Source organism: Oncorhynchus keta, chromosome 2 (genome assembly GCF_023373465.1).
Source record: "Oncorhynchus keta strain PuntledgeMale-10-30-2019 chromosome 2, Oket_V2, whole genome shotgun sequence".
NCBI lineage: Eukaryota > Metazoa > Chordata > Actinopteri > Salmoniformes > Salmonidae > Oncorhynchus > Oncorhynchus keta.
In genome coordinates, this window is record NC_068422.1 from 31,071,699 (window position 1) to 31,088,169 (window position 16,471).

At 43.2% G+C, this 16,471-nt stretch overlaps 1 protein-coding gene across 2 annotated transcripts in view; it reads left to right on the forward strand.

Annotated features, from left to right (window-relative positions):
- The first annotated feature begins 1,589 nt into the window (after positions 1-1,589).
- The window catches only part of LOC118399235 (heterogeneous nuclear ribonucleoprotein L-like), a 52,323-nt gene continuing 37,441 nt past the window's right edge, over positions 1,590-16,471 (forward strand). Inside the window, exon 1 of one of the 2 annotated variants that reach the window (XM_035795164.2) lies at positions 1,590-2,107. In XM_035795164.2, coding sequence (XP_035651057.1) covers positions 1,904-2,107 — 204 coding nt within the window. In that variant the 5' untranslated portion in view covers positions 1,590-1,903. The remainder of the gene's footprint in view (positions 2,108-16,471) is intronic. The other variant, XM_052475159.1, reaches the window with a different exon arrangement.

A 16,471-nucleotide genomic window follows, 5' to 3' on the forward strand; every position in this document is an offset into this window, starting at 1 on the left:
TTCCTCAGTTGGATGACTTAAACATTAGGGCCGAAATCCTAATGTTAACTTTTGCATAGATTATATGCCTTCATGTCAACCTGAGATGTGCATATCTGAAGATATTTCAAGATCCTTGAATAGCGATACCGTTTAATAACGTTAGCATAACGTTATCAAACTTACATGCTCAGATGCTTTTTCTTGATGTGTCTCACTTCTTCCCACGTAGATCTCAACAAGTGTGACTAGCATGTCTCACACACGTTGTGATATCTCAGCTTTAAACAACGGCAGTCAAGTGTGAAAGGCTTACTTTGGTGGGTGGGTTGACTGGGTATAGCTTTAATCCATGCTCGTGTATCACTCACTCCACCCACCTGTTACTATATATAGGTATTGTCCTTACGCAATCTCAGCCTCTAACAAGACATTCCTGCCCGATGCCCATTGAATGGCTTATCAGATCTATGAAATCCGTTTTTTTTTCTGTCTTAACATAACAGAGTGTGTGGGTAAAGAAGGGTGTGGAACGTGTGTGTGTGGGTGTGTAACTAGTCTGATTCCTTCCTGAATATACCTGCAACAGCTAACCAACAGGTTGGGGACACTACCCTCAGACCCCCTATCCAGTACCCCAGTGGGAGTCAAAGGGTTTCAAACAACATGACAATCTGAGGATTTTCAGGATGTTCATCATGATCAGTTTGACTAATGCAACACACTCTAACGGATATTCCCTCTGGTAGCCTACACAGCATCTAATATCAAGGACGATGGTGTGAATGAGGTGTGGTTTATAACAGTGAGTGTCAGACGGCAGTGGATGAGACAAGAAGTGAAGGAAACCCACAGAGACCCTAGGATAAACAGCACAATTGTACAACCCCCAGAGACAGTGAGAGTAGGCTCCATTATCATTTCTTACTCCAACCTTTTAAAAAAAAAAACTGTGAGAGAGGCATGTCACAGCAGTGCTCTGAGCTTGAGGGTCAAATGCATGCTGCCAAAAGAGTCTGACTCATAATAGAGTCTGTAGCCTATTGAATCAAATAAGGTCAAATCGTTATCATTATGGGTGCATTGAGAGTTTCAGAGAGATTTCACATCAGCAATATGTTTGTGGTGGTCATTGTACCTCAGCTGTTCGTGATTTGAGGACATCTATTGACACCTAGCTGAATAGCCTATTGTTTATTTACAACAATATTTTAACAGTTGGTTTAATAGTGCAGTGCATGAGTAGCAGTAATGACTGAGAAGCTGAGGTGACCATACCGCCTATTTGCATGGAAATGTTGGAGTGCAAATACCCATTTTGATTACGAATATTTGCGTAAATGAAAATCGTGCAAGCGGTCACACGTTTGCCACACAACCCTTTATTTTACTCACTTTTTGAATACACTTCAGCTATTCAGAAAAGTGTCAATGGAAAACTAGAACTGATATATATATATATTTCAGTGGTTATTGTTGGCTAAACACTGATACCTTGCGGTAAGAATGTTTCACTTTACGAATTTAAACATTTCTTTCTGTTGCAGCAGAAGCACTGATATGACAGCTCGAGCAGTGGCAATAATCTCTGCGTACTTTGCTGCAGAATGTGGAGACTGGAGAGCGCTTGCTTTCTCTGTTGAACGACTAAGACTGACCAATCGGTATCTGTATTCCTAATTAGCAAGCACAGACTGTCCAATGAGGGACGTTCTTGGTGGGTTCTCCACACACACCTTCTCGGGGCCACTCTGGTACAGAATCGCGAAGGAGGGCGCGTTACAGAATGACATACAGGTTTTCTTGATGCACACAACGCCAGAGACAATTAGAAAAAAAGAACGAGAGGGACTTTTCGACGAACGACAAGTCCGTCTTCACGCCTTGTGTCCAAGAAGGATTCAATCTCTCCATTTGAAGAGGCATGTCGCTTATTGAAGAATACGAGGAAGGGGAGTATGGGAGGGCGCCGAAGCGACTGAAGACCACTGAGGTGGAGGAGGGCGAGGAGCTGGAGGAGGGAGAGGATTCGGACTCGGAGTCTGCAGGGCTGCTCGGAGATGTGGAGAATGTAGGAGCCGATAAAAGGCCCCGGTGGACCGCAACGAAATACGGACCTGAAAGACGGGTAAGGGAAGCGACCTTATTATAATATAACACCTGAATCTGATCTTTTACAATGTTTCGCAATATTACTGGAAATAACTGCCAATGATCACAATGTTGCTACTGGAATAGTAGCCTAGCCTTTATATAGTTTATTAATTCATTGGGTTCCTCTGCGATTGATAATCTGTCAGTCCTTTGCAGTCAATATAACAGTTGACAGTCTGAAGCGCTACATGTAACATTGAAGGGTACTGTCCAGCTAAAAATCATACAATGCGTTGGCAGACTACAGTTATTTTCTACTCTGACAAGGTGTAAATCTGGTTAAGAAAAGATGCACACTTGTTGAAGTAAAACGGGATTGCAATATGATCCACATGACATGGATTATAACTGATTTATTGGACAATTTATGCAGAACATCAAACTGCATAAAAAAATAAAAGTGTTTTGCAGAGTTTCAACCAGCCTGGTCTCATAGACTAGAGGTAACATAGTACATGTAAATCTGGGACACTGAAATGACATTTGGTATGGTTACATTAAACATATTCGTTCAGGGTGGATGGGTGGGCATATAACACAAACATCTAGCAATCTAGCAAAGGCTAATTAGCAACTTTTCAACTACTTACTTATTTATAATAATGTAATAGGAATTGTAATTCGTAACATATCAAAATAAATATGCGATGGACAGCCACAAATGAAAACAGTTGAAGTCGGAAGTTTACATACACCTTAGCCAAATACATTTAAACTCAGTTTTACACAATTCCTGACATTTAATCCTAGTAAAAATTCCCTGCTTTAGGTCAATTAGTTTTTGGTATCATTGCCTTTACATTTTTTTACTTAGGTCAATCTTTTCGGGTAGCCTTCCACAAGCTTCCCACAATAAGTTGGGTGAAATTTGGCCCATTCCTCCTGACAGAGTATGGTGTAACTGAGTCAGGTTTGTAGGCCTCCTTGCTCGCACACACCTTTTCAGTTCTGCCCACGCATTTTCTATAGGATTGAGGTCAGGGCTTTGTGATGGCCACTCCAATACCTTGACTTTGTTGTCCTTAAGCCATTTTGCCACAACTTTGGAAGTATGCTTGGGGTCATTGTCCATTTGGAAGACCCATTTGAGACCAAGCTTTAACTTCCTTGCTGATGTTTTGAGATGTTGCTTCAATATATTCACATCATTTTACTGCCTCATGATGTCATCTATTTTGTGAAGTGTCCCAGTTTCTCCTGCAGCAAAGCACCCCCACAAAGTGATGCTGCCACCCCTGTGTTTCACAGTTGGGATGGTATTCTTCAGCTTGCAAGCATCCCCCTTTTTACTTCAAACATAACGATGGTCATTATGGCCAAACAGCTCTATTTTTGTTTCATCAGACCAGAGGACATTTCTCCAAAATGTACGAGCTTTGTCCCCAAGTGCAGTTGCAAACCGTAGTCTGGATATTTTATGGCGGTTGTGGAGCAGTGGCTTCTTCCTTGCTGAACGGCCTTTCAGGTTATGTCGATATAGGACTTGTTTTACTGTGGATACAGATACGTTTGCACCTGTTTACTCCAACATCTTCACAAGGTCCTTTGCTGTTGTTCTGGGATTGATTTGCACTTTTCGCACCAAAGTACATCTCTAGGAGAAGGAACGCGACTCCTTCCTGAGCGGTGTGATGGCTGCGTGGTCCCATGGTGTTTATACTTGTGTACTATTGTTTGTACAGATGAATGTGGTACCTTCAGGCGTTTGGAAAATGCTCCCAAGGATGAACCAGACTTGTTGAGGTCTACAATTTGTTTTCTGAGGTCTTGGCTTATTTCTTTAGATTTTCTCATGATGTCAAGCAAAGAGACACTGAGTTTGAAGGTAGGCCTTGAAATACATCCACAGGTACACCTCCAATTGACTCAAATTATGTAAATTAGCATATCAAAAGGTTCTAAAGCCTTGACGTCATTGTCTGGAATTTTCCAAGCTGTTTAAAGTCACAGTCATCTTAGTGTATGTAAACTTCTGAGCCACTGGAATTGTGATACAGTGAATTATAAGTGAAATAATCTGTCTGTAAACAATTGTTGGAAAAATGATCACGCACAAACTAGATGTTCTAACCAACTTGCGAAAACTATAGTTTGTTAACAGGAAATTTGTGGAGTAGTTGAAAAACGAGTTTTAATGGCTCCAACCTAAGTGTATGTAAACATCCGACTTCAATTGTACACACCATATGAAACTTAACATATCACACTCAATGGAGTGTCTTGGTTTTACATACAGAAGAATATGAAATGCTCTGAGATCATGTTGCAACAAACATACTGAACCCTATATAGACTACAGTAGTAGTATGCCTACTATTGTAACCGTGACATGAATATTGACTGACATTCGTGAAGTTAGGTAATATCCGTCATATCCTTAGCCTAATATCATGATCATGAGCTATTCATTAACCCCAGTGTGTTTGGAAATGTCCTCTACCTGCTGCTTTTTGTAAAAGTGCATAGTGACATGACATCTCTTCAGTGAAGGTGATTTGCACGGCTTACATAGGCTAAGCCTGTAGACTGTGCTACACTGTCAGAGTATAGTCTAGTCTTGTACACCTGTCACCATTAGACAGTGCATTATTGATGGTGATCCATGGGTCGCTCGGTTGGATAGGTTATGCGAATGGCAACATCTCCACTTCTGATGTCTAACGTCTGGAATTAAATTATGTGAAGGCCTGCTCATGCTCTGCAACTCTGACTTTACCAGGACATGAATAGTTGACTATTATTAAGAGTAAATAGTCTATAAACGTATAATAGTGCGTAAAGGGGAGCTGAGTATTTGGATTGTTAACCATAATCTTCTGAATTGTCCAGTGAAAATGAGCATCGTGATTTTTACTCATGTTTTAGATCTGATTTAGGTCATCTCAACCTCTGCAGGGTGCATAATGCAGCCCAGTATGTGCCTTGCTTTGAGATGCAGGAAGAGAAACCAGCTCCCTGCTCTGTGTGCATAGGCCTATCTCCGCTACATCTTCTCAGCAGATTATCATAAGAACGGTCCCGGCATGAGGAGGCATTGAACGCATTATCTAGATTAGCTATGCAGTGTTTTGGTCTTTGCTAGCTCAGGCGGTGCAGATCTTTCGTCCGTTGGTCGGCTTTTCCCCTTATCACCAAGAAAAAGCTGCGAATCCGCCACCGGCAAGACAGATTCAGCTGCCTGATGTCACAACCGGCTGTGGAGCATGCCCCTTATCTGTACTCTCTCCCAGCTAGGGTTGCCTGTACTTTCAACCAATAGATTGGTCGACATTTTAAAACGTGTATTTTTCCATATATAGACACACTCTATGTTTGAATAAAATCAACTATATTTAGGCTACCGAGGTTGTCAGATGCTTTAAGCACTGCGGTTAAAAATGAAGACACACAGATTACTAAAGAGGGTATCAGAGATCAATAGAATTTTTTTTGTTCCCGACCATTCTCCTCCCTCTGCTGCTTGCTGGCCTCGTCATGCTCCTAAAGTGGCCGGTATTAGGCTACACCAGTGGTCAGCAACCTTTTCCATTTGGAGTGCTAAGTTATCGTACCATTTCTACTGATCTGCTTTGCGTGCCAGTAATGTTTTTCGTATGCACATTTTTGTGGAGCAGTTTAATTGAATATATAATAAAGTCTTCATATCTCAAAGCAAAGCAGTTCGACACATACAACAACACAGAGTTACACATGGAGTAAAACAAACATACAGTCAATAATACAGTAGAAAAAAGTATATATATACAGTGTGTGCAAATGAGGTAAGATAATATAAATGCATTCCATGTGACTTCCTCATGAAGCTGGTTGATAATACAGTAGAAAAATAAGCCTTATATACAATGTGAGCAAATGAGGTGAGATAAAGGGAGGTAAAGGCAAAAAAAGGCAAAAAAAAGCCATGGTGGCGAAGTAAATACAATATAGCAAGTAAAACACTGGAATGGTAGATTTGCAGTGGAAGAATGTGCAAAGTAGAGATATAAATAATGGGGTGCAAAGGAGCAAAATAAATAAATAAATGCAGTAGGGGGAGAGGTAGTTATTTGGGCTAAATTATAGATGGGCTATGTACAGGTGCAGTAATCTGTGAGCTGCTCTGACAGCTGGTGCTTAAAGCTAGTGAGGGAGATAAATGTTTCCAGTTTCAGAGGTTTTCGTAGTTTGTTCCAGTCATTGGCAGCAGAGAACTGGAAGGAGAGGCGGCCAAAGGAAGAATTGGTTTCGGGGGTGTCCAGAGAGATATACCTGCTGGAGCGCATGCTACAGGTGGGTGCTGCTACGGTGACCAGCGAGCTGAGATAAGGGAGGACTTTACCTAGCAGGGTCTTGTAGATGACCTGGAGCCAGTGGGTTTGGCGACGAGTATGAAGCGAGGGCCAGCCAACGAGAGCGTACAGGTCGCAGTGGTGGGTAGTATATGGGGCTTTGGTGACAAAACGGATGGCACTGTGATAGACTGCATCCAATTTATTGAGTAGGCTATTTTGTAAATTACATCATCGAAGTCGAGGAGCGGTAGGATGGTCAGTTTTACAAGGGTATGTTTGACAGCATGAGTGAAGGATGCTTTGTTGCGAAATAGGAAGACAATTCTAGATTTAACTTTGGATTGGAGATGTTTGATGTGAGTCTGGAAGGATAGTTTACAGTCTAACCAGACACCTAGGTATTTGGGGTTGTCCACATATTCTAAGTCAGAACCGTCCAGAGTAGTGATGTTGGAAGGGCGGGCAGGTGCAGGCAGCGATCGGTTGAAGAGCATGTATTTAGTTTTACTTGTATTTAAGAGCAATTGGAGGCCACGGAAGGAGAGTTATATGGCATTGAAGCTCGACAGGAGGGTTGTTAACACAGTGTCCAAAGAAGGGCCAGAAGTATACAAAATGGTGTCATCTACGTAGAGGTGCTTAAATGTAAATGTAGTGGTGGATCAGAGACTCACCAGCAGCAAGAGCGACATCATTGATGTATACAGAGAATAGAGTCGATCCAAGAATTGAACCCTGTGGCACCCCCATAGAGACTGCCAGAGGCCCGGACAACAGGCCCTCCGATTTGACACACTGAACTATATAGTTGGTGAACCAGGCGAGGCAATCATTTGAGAAACCAAGGCTATCGAGTCTGCCGGTGAGGGTGTGGTGAATAACAGAGTCGAAAGCCTTGGCCAGGTCAATGAATACGGCTGCACAGTATTGTTTCTTATCGATGGTGATTAAGATATCGTTTAGGACCTTGAGCGTGGCTGAGGTGCACCCATGACCAGCTCTGAAACCAGATTGCATAGCGGAGAAGGTGCTGTGGGATTCTAAATGGTCGGTAATCTGTTTGTTGACTTGGCTTTCGAAGACCTTAGAAAGGCAGGGTAGGATAGATATAGGTCTGTAGCAGTTTGGGTCAAGAGTGTCACCCCTTTTGAAGAGGGGGATGACCGCAGCTGCTTTCCAATCTTTGGGAATCTCAGATGACACAGGTTGAACAGGCTAGTAATAGGGGTTGCAACAATTTCGGCAGATCATTTTAGAAAGAAAGGGTCCAGATTGTCTAACCTGGCTGATTTGTAGGGGTCCAGATTTTTACAGCTCTTTCAGAACATCAGCTGACTGGATTTGGGAGAAGGAGAAATGGGGAAGGCTTGGGCGAGTTGCTGTGGGGGGTGCAGTGCTGTTGCCAGGTGGTAAGCATGGCCAGCCGTAGAAAAATGCTTATTGACATTCTCAATTATAGTGGATTTATCAGCGGTGAAAGTGTTTCTTATTCTCAGTGCAGTGGGCAGCTGGGAGGAGGTGTTCTTATTCTCCATGGACTTTACAGTGTCCCAGAACTTTGAGTTTGTGTTGCAGGAAGCAAATTTCTGCCTGTGTATATTGGTTTCTACCTTCCCTGAAAAGTTGCATATCACGGGGGCTGTTCGATGCTAATGCAGAATGCCATAGGATGTTTTTGTGCTGGTCAAGGGCAGTCAGGTCTGGAGAGAACCAAGGGCTATATCTGTTCCTGGTTTTAAATGTCTTGAATGGTGGTTAATCAAAATCTAAATGAAAATGACACATCTAAAAGTAACTTCTATTGCCAATATGTAAAAATGGTCTAAAAACAATGGTCTAAACAAAACACAATGAATACATTGACAACCCATAAATGGAATGAAATAAACCAACACTTTGTAGCCTAGGTTGTACTCTCTGCAAACAACGTGTCCAGTCCTGCAATGACAAAGGTAAGACTGTAATAATAATAGATTGAATGCATTAACAGAAATGACTGTAACCAAACAAACATTGTAGATTAGAAAATGTGGGAATTACCGGTAAATGTACTACTGGTGATATTGGTGTGCCATCCCGCGGCCTCCTCAATGGTTTGGTCCACTTAGACAGGCGTGAATCAGACAGGTGTCTCGTGTGCCATCATTTGTTATATATATTTGCCCATTCTTGACTAAAAAATATCTTGGTCGACCAGACAATCGACCAGTCGAGTAAATGTGGTCAGCCCTACTCCCAACTAATGTTTGGGAACTAAACTAGTGTTTATACAATGTTTATCCCATGTGTAACTCTGTGTTGCTGTTTTTGTTGCACTGCTTTGCTTTATCTTGGCCAGGTCGCAATTGTAAATGAGAACTTCTTCTCAACTGGCCTACCTGGTTAAATAAAGGTAAAATAAAACAAAATAATCAAACAATAAATTAGAAGAGCAAACACAAATTTCACACTACAGTCCACGGTCGTCTAGACAAGACTCCAGCCTTGGGTAAGACAAAGGGGGAGGGGTGTGTCGATTTCTAATGTTAAGGAAGTGTAGAATCTTTGCTCGCTTGAGTTCCGTGTACCTCATAATAATCTACAGACCATAATATGTTCAAAGATAGTTTTCATTTGTATTTTTCATAGCTGTTTATTTACCACCACAAACTGATGCTGGCACTAAGACCACACTCAACAAGATCTATAGGGCCATAAGCAAACAAGAAAATGCACATCAAGAGGCGGCGCTTCTCGTGGCCGGTGATTTTAATGCAGGAAAACTGAAATCCATTTGACCAAATTTGTACCATCATGTCACCAGTGTAACTAGAGGTGACAAAACTCTTATTCACTTTTACTCCACACACAGAAACATATACAAAGCTCTCCCTCGCCCTCCCTTTGGAAAATCTGACCATAACTCTATCCTCCTGATTCCTGCTTACAAGCTAAAACTCAAACCTGGAAGTGGACCGATGAAGGTGGATGCTAAGCTACAGGACTGTTTCACTTGCACAGACTGGAATATGTTCTGGGATTCATCTGATAAAATTGAGGCGTTTACCACATCAGTCACCGGCTTCATTATTAAGTGTATCGGTGACGTCATCTCTGCAGTGACCATACGTACTGTACATATCCCAACCAGAAGCCATGGATTACAGGCAACATCCGTACTGAGCTAAAGCCTAGAGCTGCTGTTTTCAAGGAGCGGGACACTAATTTGGGCGCCTATAAGAAATCCCACTATGGCCTCCAATGAGCCATCAAATAGGCAAAGCAACAATACAGGACTAAGATCGAATCCTGCTACGCTGGCGCCTACGCTCATCGGATGTGGCAGGGCATGAAAACTATCATGGTTTACAAAGGGGAAACCCAGATGCGAGCTTCCCAGTGACAAGAGTCTACCAGACCTGTTAAACGCCTTCTATGATTGCTTCGAGGCAAGCAAAACTGAACCATGCATGAGAGCACCAGCTGTTCTGGACAACTGTGTGATCTTGCTCTCCGTAGCTGATGTAAGACCTTTAAACAGGTTAACATTCAGACAGATTACCAGGACGCGTAGTCAGAGCATGCGCAGACCAGCTGGCAAGTGACTTCACTGACATTTTCAACCTCTCCCTGACCCAGTCTGTAACAGCTACATATTCTAAGCAGACCACCATAGTCACTGTACCCAAGAATGCCAAGGTAACCTGTCTGAATGACTATCGCCCCATAGCACTCACAACTGTTGCCATGAAATACTTTGAAATGCTGGTCATGGCTCACAACACCATCATCCCAGACACCCTGGACCCACTCCAATTCGCATTGGTGCCCCAACAGATGCACAGATTATGCAATCTCTATTGCAATCCACACTGCCCTGTCCCACATGGAAAAGAGGAACATCTATGTGAGAATGTTGTTCAACTACAGTTCAACTACAGTTGAGCGTTCAACACCAGAGTGCACTCCAAGCTCATCACTAAGCTCAGGACCCTGCGACTCAACACCTCCCTCTGCAACTGCATCCTGGACTTCCTGACGGGCAGCCTTCAGGGGCTGAGGATAGGCAACAACACATCCGCCACGCTGACCCTCAACGGGTGGGCCCTTCAGGGGTGCGCGCTTTGTCCCCTCCTATACTCTCTATTCACCCACGACTGAGTGGCCGCGCACGACTGCAACACCATCATTACGTTTGCTGATAACACGACGATGGTAGGCCTGATCACAGACGACAATGAGACATCCTATAGGGAGGAGATCAGTGGTGTGGCAGTGTGGTGCCGAGAAAACAACCTCTCCCTCAACATCAGCAAGACAAAGGAGCTGATCGTGGACTAAATGGAGGGCCGAGGACGTCCCCATCCACATTGACAGTGCTGTAGTGGAGTGAGTTGAAAGCTTAAAGTTCCTCTGTGTTCACATTACTAATGAATTAACCTGGTCCACACACACCAACACAGTCATGAAGAAGATACGACAATGTCTCTTCCCCCCCCTCAAGAAGCTAAAAAAGATTTAGCATGGGCCCACAGATCCCCAACAGGTTCTGCATCTGCACCATTGAAAGCATTTTGAATGACTATTACTACTTGGAATGGCAACTGCTTGTCATCCGACCGCAAGGCGCTACAGAGTGTAAGACGTATGACCCAATATAGCACTGGGACCGAGCTCCCTGCCATCCAGGACCTCTATACCAGGTGGTGTCAGAAGAAGGTCCTAAAGATTGTCAAAGACTCCAGCCACCCAAGTCATAGACGGTTCTCTCTGCTACCGGCAAGCGGTACCGATGCACCAAGGTACCAATGCACCAAGTCTGATTCAAAGTCTGGAACTAACAGGACCCTGAAAACCTTCTCCTACCAAGCCATGAGTAAGCTGAATAGTTAACCAAATAGTTAACCAAATAGCTACCTGGACGATTTGCGTTGACTCACTTTTGCACTAACTGTTTTGACTCATCACATATGCTACTACTACTGCTTAGTATCTATCCTGTTACCTAGTCACTTTACCCCTACCTATATGTACATACAGTTGGGCAAAAAAATATTTAGTCAGCCACCAATTGTGCAAGTTCTCCCACTTAAAAATATGAGAGAGGCCTGTAAGTACACTTCAACTATGACAGACAAAATGAGAAAAAAACAATCCAGAAAATCACATTGTAGGATTTTTTATGAATTTATTTAAAAATTATGGTGGAAAATAAGTATTTGGTCAATAACAAAAGTTTCTCAATACTTTGTTATATACCCTTTGTTGGCAATGAGAGGTCAAACGTTTTCTGTAAGTCTTCACAAGATTTTCACACACTGTTGCTGGTATTTTGGCCCTTTCCTCCATGCAGATCTCCTCTAGACTAGGCTGTTGCTGGGCAACATGGACTTTCAACTCCCTCCAAAGATTTTCTATGGGGTTGAGATCTGGAGACTGGCTAGCCACTCCAGGACCTTGAAATGCTTCTTACGAAGCCACTCCTTCGTTGCCCGGGCGGTGTGTTTGGGATCATTGTCATGCTGAAAGACCCAGCCACGTTTCATCGTCAATGCCCTTCCTGATGGAAGGAGGTTTTCACTCAAAATCTCACGATACATGGCCCCATTCATTCTTTCCTTTACACGGATCAGTCGTCCTGGTCCCTTTGCAGAAAAACAGCCCCAAAGCATGATGTTTCCACCCCCATGCTTCACAGTAGGTGTGGTGTTCTTTGGATGCAACTCAGCATTCTTTGTCCTCCAAACACGACGAGTTGAGTTTTTACCAAAAAGTTATATTTTGGTTTCATCTGACCATATGACATTCTCCCAATCTTCTTCTGGATCATCCAAATGCTCTCTAGCAAACTTCAGACGGGCCTGGACATGTACTGGCTTATGCAGGGGGACACGTCTGGCACTGCAGGATTTGAGTCCCTGGCGGCGTAGTGTGTTACTGATGGTAGGCTTTGTTACTTTAGTCCCAGCTCTCTGCAGGTCACTCACTAGGTCCCCCCATGTGGTTCTGGGATTTTTGCTCACCGTTCTTGTGATCATTTTGACCCCACGGGGTGAGATCTTGCGTGGAGCCCCAGATCGAGGGAGATTATCAGTGGTCTTGTATGTCTTCCATTTCCTAATAATTGCTCCCACAGTTGATTTCTTCAAACCAAGCTGCTTACCTATTGCAGATTCAGTGTTCCCAGCCTGGTGCAGGTCTACAATTTTGTTTCCGGTGTCCTTTGACAGCTCTTTGGTCTTGGCCATAGTGAGTTTGGAGTGTGACTGTTTGTGGACAGGTGTCTTTTATACTGATAACAAGTTCAAACAGGTGCCATTAATACAGGTAACGAGTGGAGGACAGAGGAGCCTCTTAAAGAAGAAGTTACAGGTCTGTGAGAGCCAGAAATCTTGCTTGTTTGTAGGTGACCAAATACTTATTTTTCACCATAATTTGAAAGTAAATTCATTAAAAATCCTACAATGTGATTTTCTGGATTTTTTTTCTCATTTTGTCTATCATAGTTGAAGTGTACCTATGATGAAAATTACAGGCCTCTCTCATCTTTTTAAGTGGGAGAACTTGCACAATTGGTGGCTGACTAAATACTTTTTTGCCCCACTGTATCTACCTCTACCTCAGCCCTGCACATCGACTCGGTACTGTTACCCCGTGCATATAGCAAAGTTATCGTTCTTTCATTTTTTAAAATTATAGAAACACTTTCACTTGTCCACTTTCACTTTCACTTGTCTACACCTGTTGTTTACCAAGCATGTGACAAATCTTTAAAAAAAAATATATATATAGATTAAGCCTTTACTGTATGTGCTTGTTACAATTAAATAAACGTTTCGAATTCATAAAAAGTGACGTTGGCTGATGAAGATTATCTTGTAAAATAAAACATAAGATTTCCTAAGCCTGTGTGTTACACAGACCATTTGTCCAGCATTTATCCAAAACCCCCCCAAAAAACATTCATTTCCCCATAGGCCTACAAAAAGACCCCATTACTATTGCGCTCTATATGCTGATGTGATTCTATGTGGAGAAAACACGCCTTTTTAGCTTTTGCGCTTCAATGCACATGTGTAATTTAATGTAGCCTTCATTTAAATGAGATGCTGTCAAATAGGCTCCATTGATAATCTGTTTTTATTTTGTAGGCCTATCCAATTCATCCCAATTAGGTAGCATACAGTAGGCCTACCCTGATAGCCTTTCTGAGTGCTGGATGCTGATGCTAGTGTTATTTAACACCGTAAATAATAGGAATGAGTGGTTTTGGGTGTATTTTTCCTTTAAGACGAGGCACCACAGTTTAAAAGGACATTTTTTTTTTTACATCTAAAGCTTATTAAAGAGCAGTGATACTATCAAGAGCAGTGATACTATCAAGAGCAGTGATATTATCAAGAGCAGTGTGTGGGTTTCTTCTTTCTTGTCAGTTTATCATGCTACCGTCATAGAAATGTCATGCATTTTAACCACATTCAAGCCCATTTCATAGACAATGTTACAAAATTGACGATATGTAGTAACATAACATATTTTGAAGAGATTGTGATTGGGTCTATATAGGCATTTGGCGATTGGTAGGCACAATTCATTGCATTTCTCGTTAACTGCCGTTCACTGAAAGTTAGACCCTTCCCACACATCAAGTCATCAGAACTCTTCAGAAGCATCTATATTCATTCAATTTAATTTTGTGTGCTTATCTTTAGATATATTCTCCAGACTTGTATTGAGGGAATTGTGGATATGTTGTCAAATTCATTTTATGTACGTGTCTTTAGTATTTCACAGATAGAAAGATGAAAAATTATTTATACACAATCACTCTGTAAGTCCTGGAGTGTCTTAACAGTGTCCAGAAAAAGCTAGGCCCTCCCCTCATTGATGATGTCATGTGTGTGTGTGTGAGAGAGAGAAAGCGACCTTGTGGGCAGCGTGGACTGCAGACATACCAGGTTTGTCTGCAGTGTTTCTGTGTGGGCTGGGTGCTGCTGTGTGATGCAGAGTGACAGGGTATATGGATGTCTGGATGTGAGAGTGTGTTTTGAGTCATCACTACTGATAATATGACAACTGGGACTGATACTGAAAACCAGCGTACACTGGAGACAGGAAGACAGAGAGAAAGACAGAGAAAGGCATAGAGAGAGAGAGACAAGTAGGTAGAGAGAGAAAGATAGGGAGAGGTAGAGAGAGAGAGGTAGAGAGAGAGGTAGAGAGAGGGAGGTAGAGAGAGAGAGGTAGAGAGAGGTAGAGAGAGATAAATAAGTAGAAAGAGAGGTATGAGAGAGAGGGGGATAAAGCATTTTATTTTGGTATACAGGTAGTCAATGAGCTCCCTATCAGCATAGCGACAGAGACGTATGACTTAGTCCATGACTAAATGTCACACCTAAACTATTAAGAAAAATATATTTAAAAGGTGTTTGAGCCTGTGGCATAAAATGTATTTCTATTTTACACCGTCTTTGAAGAGGACGGAAAAGAGAGAGCGTCTGATAAAGGGAGAGGTTAAAGCTATAGACAGACAGAAGTTGAGACAGTCTGCACCGAGGAGAGAACACAGCACCTTTTGAAGTTGTCTGAAAAGTCTGGATGTAACGGTTTTGGTCCTCCTCTTCTGAGGAGGAGTAGGAAGGATCGGACCAATACGCAGCATGGTAAGTGTTCGGCATATTTTTAATCAAAACTGAACACTACACAAACTGAAAATGAAACAGTTCTGTGTGGAAAACACGGACACAGAAAACAATCACCTCCAACCAAAATGGGGGAAACAGGCTCCCTAAGTATGATTCTCGATCGACAGCTGCCTCTGATTGAGAACCGTACCAGGCCAAACACAGATATTCAACATAGAAAAAAGAACATAGACTACCCACCCCAAATCAAATCAAATGTATTTATATAGCCCTTCGTACATCAGCTGATATCTCAAAGTGCTGTACAGAAACCCAGCCTAAAACCCCAAACAGCAAGCAATGCAGGTGTAGAAGCACGGTGGCTGGGAAACACTCCCTAGAAAGGCCAAAACCAAGGAAGAAACCTAGAGAGGAACCAGGCTATGTGGGGTGGCCAGTCCTCTTCTGGCTGTGCCGGGTGGAGATTATAACAGAACATGGCCAAGATGTTCAAATGTTCATAAATGACCAGCATGGTCGAATAATAGTAAGGCAGAACAGTTGAAACTGGAGCAGCAGCATGGCCAGGTGGACTGGGGACAGCAAGGAGTCATCACGTCAGGTAGTCCTGGGGCATGGTCCTAGGGCTCAGGTCCTCCGAGAGAGAGAAAGAAAGAAGGAGAGAATTAGAGAACGCACACTTAGATTCACACAGGACACCGAATAGGACAGGAGAAGTACTCCAGATATAACAAACTGACCCTAGCCCCCGACACAAACTACTGCAGCAGAAATACTGGAGGCTGAGACAGGAGGGGTCAGGAGACAATGTGGCCCCATCCGAGGACACCCCCGGACAGGGCCAAACAGGAAGGATATAACCCCACCCACTTTGCCAAAGCACAGCCCCCACACCACTAGAGGGATATCTTCAACCACCAACTTACCATCCTGAGACAAGGCTGAGTATAGCCCACAAAGATCTCCGCCACAACCCAAGGGGGGGGGCGCCAACCCAGACAGGATGACCACAACAGTGAATCAACCCACTCAGGTGACGCACCCCCTCCAGGGACGGCATGGGAGAACCCCAGTAAGCCAGTGACTCAGCCCCTGTAATAGAATCCCAGTGGAAAGAGGGGAACCGGCCAGGCAGAGACAGCAAGGGCGGTTCGTTGCTCCAGAGCCTTTCCGTTCACCTTCCCACTCCTGGGCCAGACTACACTCAAGCATATGACCCACTGAAGAGATGAGTCTTCAGTAAAGACTTAAAGGTTGAGACCGAGTTTGCGTCTCTGACATGGGTAGGCAGACCGTTCCATAAAAATGGAGCTCTATAGGAGAAAGCCCTGCCTCCAGCTGTTTGCTTAGAAATTCTAGGGACAATTAGGAGGCCTGCGTCTTGTGACCGTAGCGTACGTGTAGGTATGTACGGCAGGACCAAATCAGAGAGATAGGTAGGAG